Raw genomic sequence first — 12,724 nt, 5'->3', positions numbered from 1 at the left:
AGGAATAAGCAGCATTTCAGAAGTGTCTGGTGCTAGTCATGAGAAAATGATTGTATCAAAGACAGTTGCGCCATAGACAGAACACTTTGAAATAGACACCTGACAGGCGCACCTTTGTGTGTGTTTGCCCCCCTGCCATGGTCTTTTCTCATTCTATATGTTTAGTTTTGGCTGTAATGCTGCATGTTCAGGTTCTTTTCTGGCCCTGTCCATTTAATGTTCTGTGAGCCTCGTGTACCTAGAAAGACAACCTATTATCTAGAATTGGGGGGTTTTCTTTTGTGATTTTATTGAAAACATTTTCTGTGCCTTTGGCATGGAGTTCTTCATCTACGCCTATGATCCACGGGTGTGATATTTTCATAGTGTCTCTCATGTCCCATCATGTGTCCGTTGTTTTTGATTTACCATATTCTGTGGCTGAATGGCCCTAATCCCTTCGCCTGGACTCCAGGACTCAGAGTCAGTCGGTGCTGAGCACGAGCCGTGTGGCTGGTGAAGCTTCCCCCGAGCTGCGGATTCGCCTCAGTGAATGTTTCATCTCCAGCTTCATCTCATGCTTGTATTCTGCAGTTGTTCTCTCTCCTTATTGATTCTAATTTTGCATCCTGAATTGACTTAATTATTTCACTCAGCTGTTTGTATTCTCCTAGAGCTCATTCAGGGATTTTTTTCCTGCCTCACTTCAGATTTATTTATACATTTATGTGCTCAGAGTTTGGTATTGCTATGTCTTGGCTGCTTTAGGATTTACTAGGTGATGCTCAGAGATCAGTCATGGAACAGTCAGTGCTGATTCATGGTTGGATTAGCTTGGGTGATCCAAGCCAGGCTAGGTGTCTCCTGTACAGAAAGGTCACAGGTTATTTGATGGTTGAGGCCTGGGGTCAGCAGTCTCTGACCTTGGATGGCCTTCCAAGTTCCCTTAGGTTATAGCAGGAGCCTAAGGGTCCGTAAAGACATAAAGTTGTGCGTATGTGGCCTCATAGACAGCTGCTGTTGAGGCCAGTCAGAGCCTGGGGAGAGGTCCTGGAGCCATGTGTCTATGATCTAACATCGGTGCTGGGTTTTTGGTTCACCAGGTCCCAGTGGACAGTGGGGATGGGATGGAGTTTAGTTAGGGTCAGGAATCTATGAACTCACACAGATGCTTTTCTCAGTGGTAGTCTGGGGATGGGAGGATACTGCATTATGTAAACATACAATACAAAGTGACAGAAGTGCATTCAGGACCGTTTTGGAAATTGTTGATAAACCAATACTAACCATAAGCCAAAAGTAATTGAATTTTTTTTTTAATATAAAACTGGTCAGCAGTAACTTAAACAGCAGTTTCTATACGACAACACAATCCAAATATGCTAATGTGATAGTTATATACTGAAGAGAGACGCTTCAAACATTGTCTTTTTCTCCTGTAATTAAACTATCATGTTTCTATGACAGTAGGTGTCCTTTCACACACAGAACAAAGTAAATGTACTTTGTGTGTTTGGAACCAAGGCTGTAGCGAAGGTGTGTGTGGTGCGTTACAGAAAACCTCAGATTCAGGCTGCATTTGAATTTAATGGATTTTTGTTGCTACGTGTTATACAGCCTGTTGGGTGTGACAGCCACACTTAGCTATTTGACCTCATATGGACTAGACAACCCAGTTTCCACAGCTGTGGCCTAGCCAAGATTGCTAAGGATGGCGCCAAATAGTTTTAAATGACGATATAGCAGGCATCTTAATTCTTGACACATTCCATCTTTGCTCATATTATTATGCAGACAGTGAATGTAATCTTGTAGATAGAGAGCAAGCTATCCTGTGTCGATGTTACAGCAAAGTGTGAGCTATTGAAGAAACTATTAATTACGTACATCATTTTTTCCCCTCTAGTTTCTTGCCAAATTAATATTGTATCGTTACCAGTTTACACAGGTAAACATATTGATCTTTTCACTGGGCCCATTGCTTTTTAAGTTTTGCCTCTCACAGTAGTGTACAATTATTTGTAGAACTATTTTGCATGCGTACAGGTACGCATGGTCTTCCTCATTCAACAGGGCAGTGCAAGGTGCCTGCTATTTTCAAGCGGCTTCCTCCCCAGCCTCTCCCTCAAGACGCTGGGTGAGCATTCACCAGTTGGCTATGTGTTAAGCCTTCAGTTGTCCGTTAGTAGAGTCACGTATTCAAGTGTCCCCTCCATGGGCACAGTATTGCACGTTATGCAGATCTGTTACACGTTTGAATTCGTTGCTCTAAGGCTGGCAAACTCTCAGATTCACTTAAAAATCGAAAAGAAATCAGGGAAAGAAACGAACTCCTACCAAGGAAGCCAGTTTGGTATCGAGTTTGTTTTAACAGATACAGAAGTGCAGCATACTGTATTTTCTTTGAAATTATTAAGCTGTCCATTACTGGCAATACGTACACATTTTATTTTTAACACTTTTATTATTAAAGTGAGAATCCACTGTAAGACCTTATAGAAAAGACAGCGATTTCTCGCCTCGAGGCGATGTGTGGTAAGGAGTTAATTGTTAAGGAAGACGTGACTCAGGCGAGCGCTGTCCCTCCCAGGCTGTCCGTGTGCACGGCTCCAGCGCTGTGTGGACCACGAGCGCCAACGTACTGCTGCACCGTCCTAACCAGGCCCCACTCACACCCCTCATGCCTTGCAGATGTACCACAGGATCCGCCATTCGGAGTGCATCTACAGGGTCACCATGGAGAAGCTGTCATACCACAGCATCTGCACCTCAGAGGAATGGCAAGGCCTCATGCGCTTCAGCCTGCCGGCGCCCATCTGCCGAGAGATAGAGCTGTGAGCATCCCACGCCGTTTTCACTGACCGAGAGCCAAAGCGGCCTGTGGAGTCAGAGCCACGGTTACTGTGGGGCCGCCGTGTGTGGCCTCGTGTGTCACTCCTTCTGGTTGCCTTATATAACAAAGTCTGCAATTGAAACCCAGTGTGGTGGCCCAAGCCTGTGTGATACCAGTGCTTGGGAGGCTGAGGCAGGAGGGTCAAGAGGTAAAGGCCAGTCAGGGTGTGTAGTGAGCCCGTGACTTAAAACAAACAAACACCACCAACAAAAACTGAACTGAATTTGAAATGAGTCATGTTAATGCTAGCATTTATCATTAGTCCATCACATGTTCTAAGCGACATTTAATACAGATCTAAATTTTCAGGTAAAAGAATTTCGTAATAATTTGTTCCATCTCTGTACTACCATTTCGCAGGGCTTGGCTAATATACTTAAGTCTGGAATGGCCGGGCCTGTGATGACTATGTGCTAATGACAGCCACCCTGTTCCCAAGCTGGCATTTGCCTTATCCTTCGCCACACTAGTTATTCCGGTTGGAGCTCAGTAGTTACACTATTAAGCCAGAACATAGTTATTGGCCTGCTAACTTCATGTGTCTTACTGAATGAATGGTCCCGCTTAGATGCCCCGCTCTTTCTGACCAGGTCCCTCTGGACCATGTGCTGTGTATGCATTAGGGTTAGTTACCCTGACGACGCCTACTGCAGCCTTCTTCACAGATGGCTCTGTAGATTGCTGCAGGAACCCTTCCATCCCGTCAGGTAGTGCAGGGAAGGCAGGGCCGGGGCAGGCCACCCATGTCCCTTGGTTGCAGAGGTAGATAAGAGGATGGAGCACTCTTCATCGTCATCGCATCTAATGATCCACTGCTGTCCTCCGATTGCAGGTTCCACTTTGACATTGGTCCTTTCGAGAACATGTGGCCTGGGATCTTTGTCTACATGATCCATCAGTCTTGCGGGACATCCTGGTACGAGAGACCCGTGCGGTTCCTTTCAAATATGGGGGTGATCTCCTTTGCCCACTTGCAGCTAACCAGGTTCTTTGTATAGTTGTGGCAAAATTCAAACTGAGCTTGCTGGACAAATATGCAGCTTCTTCCAAATGCTCCAGATGATAGCCTTCCTGGCCCCTTTGGCTGTAGCCATACCAGCCACCTGACTAGGTTTTGTACTGGAAACGAGTAACCTAGATGTAAACTAAATGGTGGCAGTTCTTATTATCTGTCACATGACATTTAATGTCATTTAAGCTGTGCAGTAGAGGAGGCAAGATCCACACAGAGATGTCTTTTAGGGAATGTGACAGCAACCACAGGGTATCACCCTCTCGACCTGCCCCGCATGGTCTTTGTGACTTTAAGTGTGCTAATTCACATCTTACCTAGACCAGCTGAAACACAAGGACTGCCTTTGCTCATTTTCCATATGTTAGTGTTTTGCACTAACCCACGGCCTCCTGTCTCGATGCCTGCATCTGCAGTTTCTCTGGAATGACTCTGTCCATCCTCTCAAGCTTGGGGTCATCTCTGCTTTTGTCAGTAGCGAATGCAGGACCAGCAGCTCTTGTTGTTCAATAGACAGTTGAGGGTTTGGTGAGAAGCCTTAAGAGGACAGACCTTTCACTCCAGTTTTACAGCTGTGTGTAGTCTAAGAATATGAAATCTTAGTTTTTTTAATCTGCCCTGAATATATTTTGAGAGAGGATAGGGTCTTAATTAAGAAAAAAAAATAGTCCAGTGACAGGGTGCACAACAGTATTGGCGTTCTCCTCCTCCATGTACCCTGTGAAGACTCGGGTGTGGCTGCTTCCGCTTGCAATGTGAGTGTACCTTAATGTCTTGGAGTCGACCGGGAAGCTCGGTCAGACACAGAGAATAGCACTGAATATATGCTCAGCCCTTGTGTGTCTGAGTATGTCTTAGATGTTCTTAGCTGAGAATGGCCTTGGTTAGGGGGATGCCACATGTGGCCTTCTGAGCCCTCTGACACCTAGAAAATGCTTGTAAACACAGAGCTCAGAGAGGGTAAGTGGGTAGCTGCATGTTGACCGGTAGAGCGGGGCTATCAGAGCTGGTCTCGGCTCCCTTGCTGCTTTCTGTCTATAGAAGGGGCAAGAGTTGTGGGAGTGACTGCAGAGTTCATGGGAGGCCAGGAGGGGAGCCCACAGGTGTGTGAGGGAGCCCACAGGTGTGAGGTAATCCACAGATTGTGGGGGAGCCCACAGGTGTATGAGGGAGTGCACAGTGAACACCTCAGCTAGGCTGGCCTTGTCATACACTCTCTTCCCCACACAGCTTTGACCTTGAAAAATTGTGCCGTTTCATCATGTCTGTGAAGAAGAACTATCGGCGGGTTCCTTACCACAACTGGAAGCACGCAGTCACGGTGGCACACTGCATGTACGCCATACTTCAAAACAACTATGGCCTCTTCACGGACCTCGAGGTGCGTATGCACATCCTCCCGTCAGACAGCCTCCGTGACGCAGTGGCCGTGTCAAAGTGCGTTCATGACATGGATATGGCACCAGTACCAGACACATAATATACTTTATTGGAAGTGTTGATCTAGAAATCTCAACTGTGCCCAAATACCCACCAGTGTGTGTGTGTGTGTGTGAGTGTGTGTGTGTGAAAGATTCAACTATAGTCTGGGATTTTTTGCTGATTTGTTTTCTAAAATAATCTTTAGTTGTAGCAGAATTTAACAATGTTTTACTTAGCACTTCCTCCAAAAGATTCAATGAAATACACTTTTTTTGTTCATATGAATGATTTTCTAGTCTGGTGAAATTTGTATTGTGTTCTGTTTGTTCTGTTTGGGGGAGACTTTCAATGCGTCTTTTCTGTTTAACCCCTTCTGCAACATCACGGATTTCCACAGCACCCCCTCTCCCCCCCCCCTTGCTCTGGGACCTTTCTGTCAATTTTTTTTCCTCAGGCTCCTTAGAGTTTGAGGAGTCACGATTTTTCAGACTTTTGCCTTCCTCTGTTTACAGAGCTTTGGTGGACTCACATGTGCCACCTGCAGGATGTCCCACAGCTACTGCAGGTGTCCTTAATAGCCACTTTGACCTCTTTTGCCTTGCTTTCTGCAGCCAGTCAGAGGAGCTGCTTGGAAGGCCTGAAAACTCCAGCCTTTGCTCCCACCTTTTACCTTCCCATTACTGTGTGCTCTCACCCTCCTTCACCTTTCCTCTATCACTGCAAACCCTCTCAGCAGTATCTCACGCCCTCCTACTGAATTTCTTGCCCATCATCAGACAATTTTCTAAAACTGCCAGTTAGAGGCAGACACTGCTACCCTGGAGTCCCCTCACTCTGCTCCTTGTCGTTTGGAATATGAGGTCTGCTTGAGGACCCTGCCCTAGGTCTCCAGCCTGCTCCTGGCCTTGCTCAGGTGTGCTCTTCTACCACCGTCTTCTCCAACACCATCTCGCCTCCTTCCTTCTCGGGAGTCTTGGTTGGTGTCAGGCTCTTGCTGGGCCTGGCTCAGACCACTCTCACTTTAACAGAGTTGCCACTCTTGGGCTTCATAGCGTTTTTCTTATTCCAATGTAGCATGCTGTTTCCACACGCCCTATGCTTGCATGTTGAGTGTATTGGCTGAGAATAGCGCCCTTGTTAGAACTTAGAGAACCCAAGCTGCCGGCTGCGTGCACGGCTGAGCTTGTCAGTAATGCTGTGGTGCATTTGGTGCCTCCTGCCCCTTCCCCAGAGTCAAGGAGGAACAGTCATTTGCTTGTCAAGTTCACACGGAGAAGAACAAAGAACGGTGTTACACAAAACTTTGTCTATAATTTCAAAGACTCCTAAGCGTCTGGATATATCAGGGGGCACAAACGAATGTGGTGTGGATGAGAGCTGAGAGTCTCCAGGTGCCCCCTTACCGTGCTGTAAACATGTCTACATTCTGTTTCCTCCCCAAGCGCAAAGGCTTGCTAATTGCATGTCTGTGCCACGACCTGGACCACAGGGGCTTCAGTAACAGCTACCTGCAGAAATTCGACCACCCCCTGGCGGCCCTGTACTCCACCTCCACCATGGAGCAGCACCACTTCTCCCAGACAGTGTCCATCCTGCAGGTGAGCTGCCCGGCAGCCATGCGTGCTCCTTGACCCTGGCCGGCAGGAGCGGGGGGAGGGTTCTCCAAGGTGGTAGTGCTCTGAGGGGAGAGAGGGAGGGCAGCACAGCAGACCTTGCAGGCAGTTTACTGTGCTGTCTCATGCGTATAGCCATGTTTGTGAGTGGTCTGGGGGATGTAGGATCCAAGATGGTTTTCTTTATATCCTGTAGCCAATGTGTGCCATCTGTCTTCAGCAACAGGGTCTCACAGGCTAGTTATGTGGGTGACCAACAGTGCTGGCAGTCATTTCGGAGACCTCTGTGGCCACCCTGAGCAAAACAACTGGTAGGGAGTTATCCCACACCTGGCAATGTGGTTTTGTCTAATAGTACGTGGCTTCTGGGACCAGCATTGTCCACCCATGCAGAACGCCTCCTTTGAAAGTTAGCTTACTACTTACTCGGCTTCCATAAAGCTGAGGTTAACCCCCCTACAAGTCTTCCTGTCCTTTTTCTCCCATCCTCCACACCGCCAGGCTTCCTCACTCTCCTCTCATGCCTCCACTTATATTTTTAATTGTACTATGAAATAGTAGTTACCATGTCTCTGACATGGACTCTGTTGCCTGCTTTTCTGTGATTTTCCTCTGTCAGGGCTGCCTTGCCTCCAGACTCAGTGAAAGAGGGTGCTCTCAGTCCTGATGCAACTTAATGTGAATGGAGGGAGATGAAGACCAGGAGGAGAGGAGGGGGAGACTATGATGATCGGGATGTTAAATGAATAAATAAAGTAGGGTTCCACATGCCTTTTTCACATGCCTTTCTCTCAGGGTTCTATTGCTGTGAAGAAACTGTGACTGTGGCAACTATGTTTTTTCAATTTGTCACATTTTAAAATTTATTTTTATATACTTTATTCACTTTACATCCTGATTGTAGCCCCCCTCTATTGTCTCCTCTCAGTCCCTCCCCACACACTTCCTCTTCCCCTGGACCATAGCAACTCTTACAAAGGAAAACATTTAACTAGGGCTGGCTTACGGGTTCATAAGTTTAGTCGATTGTCGTCATGGCAGGAAACATGGCGGCATGCAGGTAGACACGGTGCTGGAGGAGCTGAGAGTTCTACATCTGGAGGCAGCAGGAGACACTGAGCCTGGCTTGAGCTTCTGAACCCCCAAATCCCACCTCAAGTGACACATAATCTCCAACTAGGCTATACCTACTCCAAGAAGGCATTCTCGATAGTGCCATTCCCTGTGAGCCTACAGGGGCCGTTTTCATTCAAAACCACCATACTCTCCTTTGGGCTAGCCCTTGACCTTCCCCATACTTCTGTGCTGCTCTAAGCTTAAGCCTTTGCAACCCCAGCATCTCCACCTATTCCCTTTTGTTTAACCTGTAATCCACTCTCCTACCTTCCATGAATACCTCCTCCTACCAATGGCCCCTTTCTAGTTTCCTGGCTTCCACCCCATACCAAGTCTTTTGTGGGTGGCTTCTGCCTTCTGTAGGGCCTCAGTGTCTGCTCACCACCTGTAAACCCAAACTACATCCTGTGCTGTAGCAAGGGTCTCCTGTTTCTCTGGCTCACTGCAGTCATTCCTTCTCTGGTAGCATCATTTCATGGCACCCCCCACATAGCTTGGAGGCACAGCCTGGCGCCCCTTTAGGTATCTCTGAGCACCTCAGTGTTCATGCCTCTTGGGTCTCTCTCTTGCCTCTTGAGATTTTCTCTTCCAGCTGGATATTGCTGTTCTCTATCTGATGTGTCTGCTGAAAGTAGATGGCTATTCACAGATGGCCTAAAGTGCTTGAAGATAGATGGAGATGCCTTTCTAAGCATCAGTTTCAGTGTGATATGGAACTTACTGCAGTTAACTGGCCTAAGAGGAAAAGGTGCTGGCAACTTCAGTATTTCATGCCTCCCAGCCCCATCACCATAAACACACACACACACAGACACACACACACACACACACACACACACACACACACACACACACACATAAGATAGTCACTTGTTTTTTATGGTAGTGAGCAGCATCCTATGGGTAAAATGGTCCACACAAGAAGTAGCTCTATCCTTACAACAAAACAGTCCCTTTGTTTCCTGAGCTTGTCATGACAGTGATGAAGATGCCTTGAACCTAGGCATGTCTGCCGTTGATAGCTTTCCTCTGGTCTCTCTGTAGCTGGAAGGACACAACATCTTCTCCACCTTGAGCTCCAGCGAGTACGAGCAGGTGCTGGAGATCATCCGAAAAGCCATCATTGCCACCGACCTCGCTCTGTACTTTGGGAACAGGAAACAGTTGGAGGAGATGTACCAGACAGGGTCACTGAACCTCCACAACCAGTCACATCGGTAAGAATAATTGGCAAAGGCTAAGAGCCCGGCTCGTGGGTTAAGAACTGTAATTTGGTGTGTGTGCCTTTGCTTACGTGGTTTTGGTGCTGGTTCCACATTTTCCCCCAAGGTTGCTATGCTTAGTGGCTTCAGACTTGGGTCCAGTGTGTCGTGAGCCACTCACCTGGCTCCCACCTGGATGGCGCTCAGGTGACTGCCACAGTGTTCTCTGCCATGATTATCTATATCCAACCAGTGTCTCCTCAGTAAGGCCATCTTTGTCCTCAGGCGCACGGACAGCTGCTTACTTGTTCCATCCAAACCTGATCATAGCATTTCTGTCTAGAGGATGCAGTCTGCTTTCAGGTTCTTACGGGAATTTCATTTGGGTGTGCAGATGCAAAGCAAATGGGCAGAACTGAAGCCCAGCCCTTGGGGTAAATGGCATCCTCGGAGTGACGTGGGCGCCTCAGGTCAGCCGTGCGAGCAGCTGCCATTCACACCGGGGCGAGGCCACATTTTGCAAGGCGTGAAACTTACACAGAGCATGGAACTGTCTTTCCAAAGGATGATGGAGGAGGCCATCTTACCTTCACACACAGCATGGCCCACCCAGGACTTGAGTCTGTGTTGACAAAGCTCCCAAGGGACCATTGATGTCTCTAGCTCCTCCCTGAAGTTCACAGGGGTGGTGTGCTCCAATCACCACAGCTCATAGCACGTGTGGTTCTTGTGCTTAAGACCTTGTATGGGAACAGGTGTTTACATTGTTTATGCCACCTACAGGAGGGATTCTGGAACCTCATGAAGTATGCTTGGTTTCAGATACCCATGCTCCTACTTTTTCTTGAATATATCTATATCTATATCTATATCTATATATATATATATATATAACTAATGAGTCACAATAATTAACATTATTAAAACTTAGACATCAAATTGAAAAGCTCTTTTTCATGCTTAATGCATATGGGGCCTCTGTGTTGGTAGTGCAAATTAGCTGGGATTAATTTGTGGTGTTTAACAGTTTTAAAGGTGATGCCTGTTTGTCTTAATAAACTTCAGAATGACGAAATACTCACAGGAAAGAGTGACATTCGTGCTTTTGCACTCAGATGCCATTGGCTCACACATGCTAGGCAAACCCTCTATTAGGAAATGAAACTCTAGCTCCTGATTCTCTGTGGAGAACAGAGAAACTTAGCTTAGGAAGCTGTTAGTATTTATTTGCTGCCACACACACAACAGATATTATATGAAAGAGATTTATTGGATGGAAGTGGAGAGATAGAGAGGAAAAGGAAAGAGGAAGACATGGTGGGGAGGGGAAGGGAGGGGGTTCCCCAAAAGAGAAAGGAGAGAAAGCAAGAGAGAGAGGCAAGAGGCAGGGGTCCATTTATAGCTTCTGCTCAGCTGGACTGCACCTGCCAGGTACGTTTACCTGGCAGGAGACACATGATGACATCATAGGTTACTAGTCTACCAAAAAGCAGCCTAAATACTAACAGAAGCCACATGTGATACTTGTCCTTATTAAGTCCCACAGCAACGCAAATACTTTATAAATCTTTGTGTATTTTACACTTTAATTTTTATTTGGCTCTGAATTCTTATACTAATGGAATTACATTCTTATTTCTTCTTGATGTGTTAAATAACTACCACTTAATGACTAACTCATTTTCCCCACCGAGTTGAATGTACTAAGAGTTCTGTAGTCTGGGAAGTTTCCTTAAGCATTTATGCTAACCATGCAGCCCTCCATTGCTGTCCCTGTCTTCGCCTTCATCATTCTGCTACAGTTCGTCTTGCATGCTTGGTAAGGTAGCAATCTCTACCTGGCAATTATGTCTCTACATATTTATTTAGAAATCCTATAGGAAGCCTCCGCTTAGTGACTCTATTTTCTGAATGTTTTATGTGCAATTCTTAAAGCTGACAGAAAAGTGGTATGATCAAATGTGCCCTCTTGATGCTTAGATTAAAAGACATTAGTGTGCCCCATAGTGTCTGCCCTTTCTGACTCACAGTGCCATTCCACGTTTATCGCAGTGCTTCCAGAGTCTAGCTTATTATGCAGGAATCCGGAACTGCTAGATAAAATGAATGTTTAAATTGCTAGATAAAATAAGTGTTTGAAGTTACCAAGGGACTGTGAGCGTCCTGTGACTGTGAACATGTCCTGTTCTGAGTTGCTTTCGGCTTCCACTCTGGAATCTGCAGTGAAAGGCAGGTCCTCACGCGTTCCTGCCAGGAGTGCCTTCAGCAAGAACCGTTCTGTCTGTCATAACTGCGTCTTAGAACACATTCAAGGTTGGTGCCTAATTCCATTCATAAACAATAAAATAACCATTCTGGCATTTCTGAGTGATCATGACCATCTAACTGACTTGTAAATGAGAGTAAAAATATAAATTACACTTAATAAAGATTCATGCCAAGTTTCCAGGCCGTGTACTTTCTCAGAAGTAGTAAAGTAATGACTTTACATTGTGTTGTATAAATAGTTTTGACAGTGAGCTCTGAACAGTAGCAGTTTCCTGGTCCTTCTGATCCTGTTATCAGCATTGTTAGGTGTGAGGCCATTGTTAGGTGTGAGGTCATTTCCGTGGAAAAAGGTTTGCACATTCTATAGTGCTAATTAACATTGCTTATGCAGAGTTCTGAAATGAGAACTACTTTTTTTCAGACTAAACCTTATTATACTATTTAGCATAAATATGTTGGGAGTTTTGGGGGAAGATACATTAGCTAAGACTGACATGCTTCAATGGCATAAAATAATTATTTGTAAACATAATGCTAGTTTTCATGTCCTGTATTTATTTAATGAATTTACCAATTGAGGAAGGAAAGAACTTACTTATTTCTTTCAAAGGCCAAAATTTAAAAAAAAAAAAGTTTTTCTTTTTAAGCTAACAGTTGGTCCAGTGAACTGTCCATTTCCCGGGTCATGTTAAGCTCTCTGGGTCTTGGAATACCCTATCTTGGGAGATGAGAGGCAGCCAGGTACAAATGTTGAACGTTTCTTAGTTACTCACCCCAACCTGTTGCAAGCCTTTGCAGTGCTTCTTTCAAAAAGCCATACTGTGGAGGTTAGAGAGTGAACTAAAGGAAGAGGGCTGATGACAAACGGCAGTCTGTGAGGTGGCATTCAGGAGCCTGCAGTGAAAACTAGGTGAGAGCCCTCTGCTGTCTGACAGACAGATGATCCTGACAGACTGTCTCCATGGTCCAGGCCATCTCCCTGTGGAGAAATCTACTGTGGGTGTCCTTCAGATTGAGTAAACACCCGAAGGCTGGAAGTGTCAACACTGTCTCCCCTGTGACACAGTTCTGTGCAACTGATGATCCTTATAAATTATGTGATCTTCTCTAGGTAACGTCAGGGTGCTATAATTCCGTACTTCATTTCACTAGACCAAGGATCCCCAAAGAAAATCCAGGAAAGCCACAGGCACCATGTTTCTTTGACTTTCGAAGCAAT

The 12,724-nt window shown here is 45.9% G+C and overlaps 1 protein-coding gene across 5 annotated transcripts in view; it reads left to right on the top strand.

The window, feature by feature from the left end:
* Positions 1-12,724, top strand: part of Pde10a (phosphodiesterase 10A) — a 419,189-nt gene that overhangs the window by 394,599 nt on the left and 11,866 nt on the right. For all 5 annotated transcript variants that reach the window (XM_055615961.1, XM_055615960.1, XM_055615964.1 and 2 more), the window contains 5 exons: positions 2,671-2,813; positions 3,705-3,788; positions 5,115-5,265; positions 6,749-6,904; positions 9,080-9,252. In XM_055615961.1, coding sequence (XP_055471936.1) covers positions 2,671-2,813; positions 3,705-3,788; positions 5,115-5,265; positions 6,749-6,904; positions 9,080-9,252 — 707 coding nt within the window. The remainder of the gene's footprint in view (positions 1-2,670; positions 2,814-3,704; positions 3,789-5,114; positions 5,266-6,748; positions 6,905-9,079; positions 9,253-12,724) is intronic.

The sequence above is a fragment of the Psammomys obesus genome, unplaced genomic scaffold (genome assembly GCF_907164565.1).
Source record: "Psammomys obesus unplaced genomic scaffold, mPsaObe1.curated_primary_1811, whole genome shotgun sequence".
Lineage (NCBI taxonomy): Eukaryota > Metazoa > Chordata > Mammalia > Rodentia > Muridae > Psammomys > Psammomys obesus.
The sequence above is the reverse complement of the archived record's forward strand: the minus strand, read 5'-3'. Positions and strand labels throughout refer to the sequence as shown.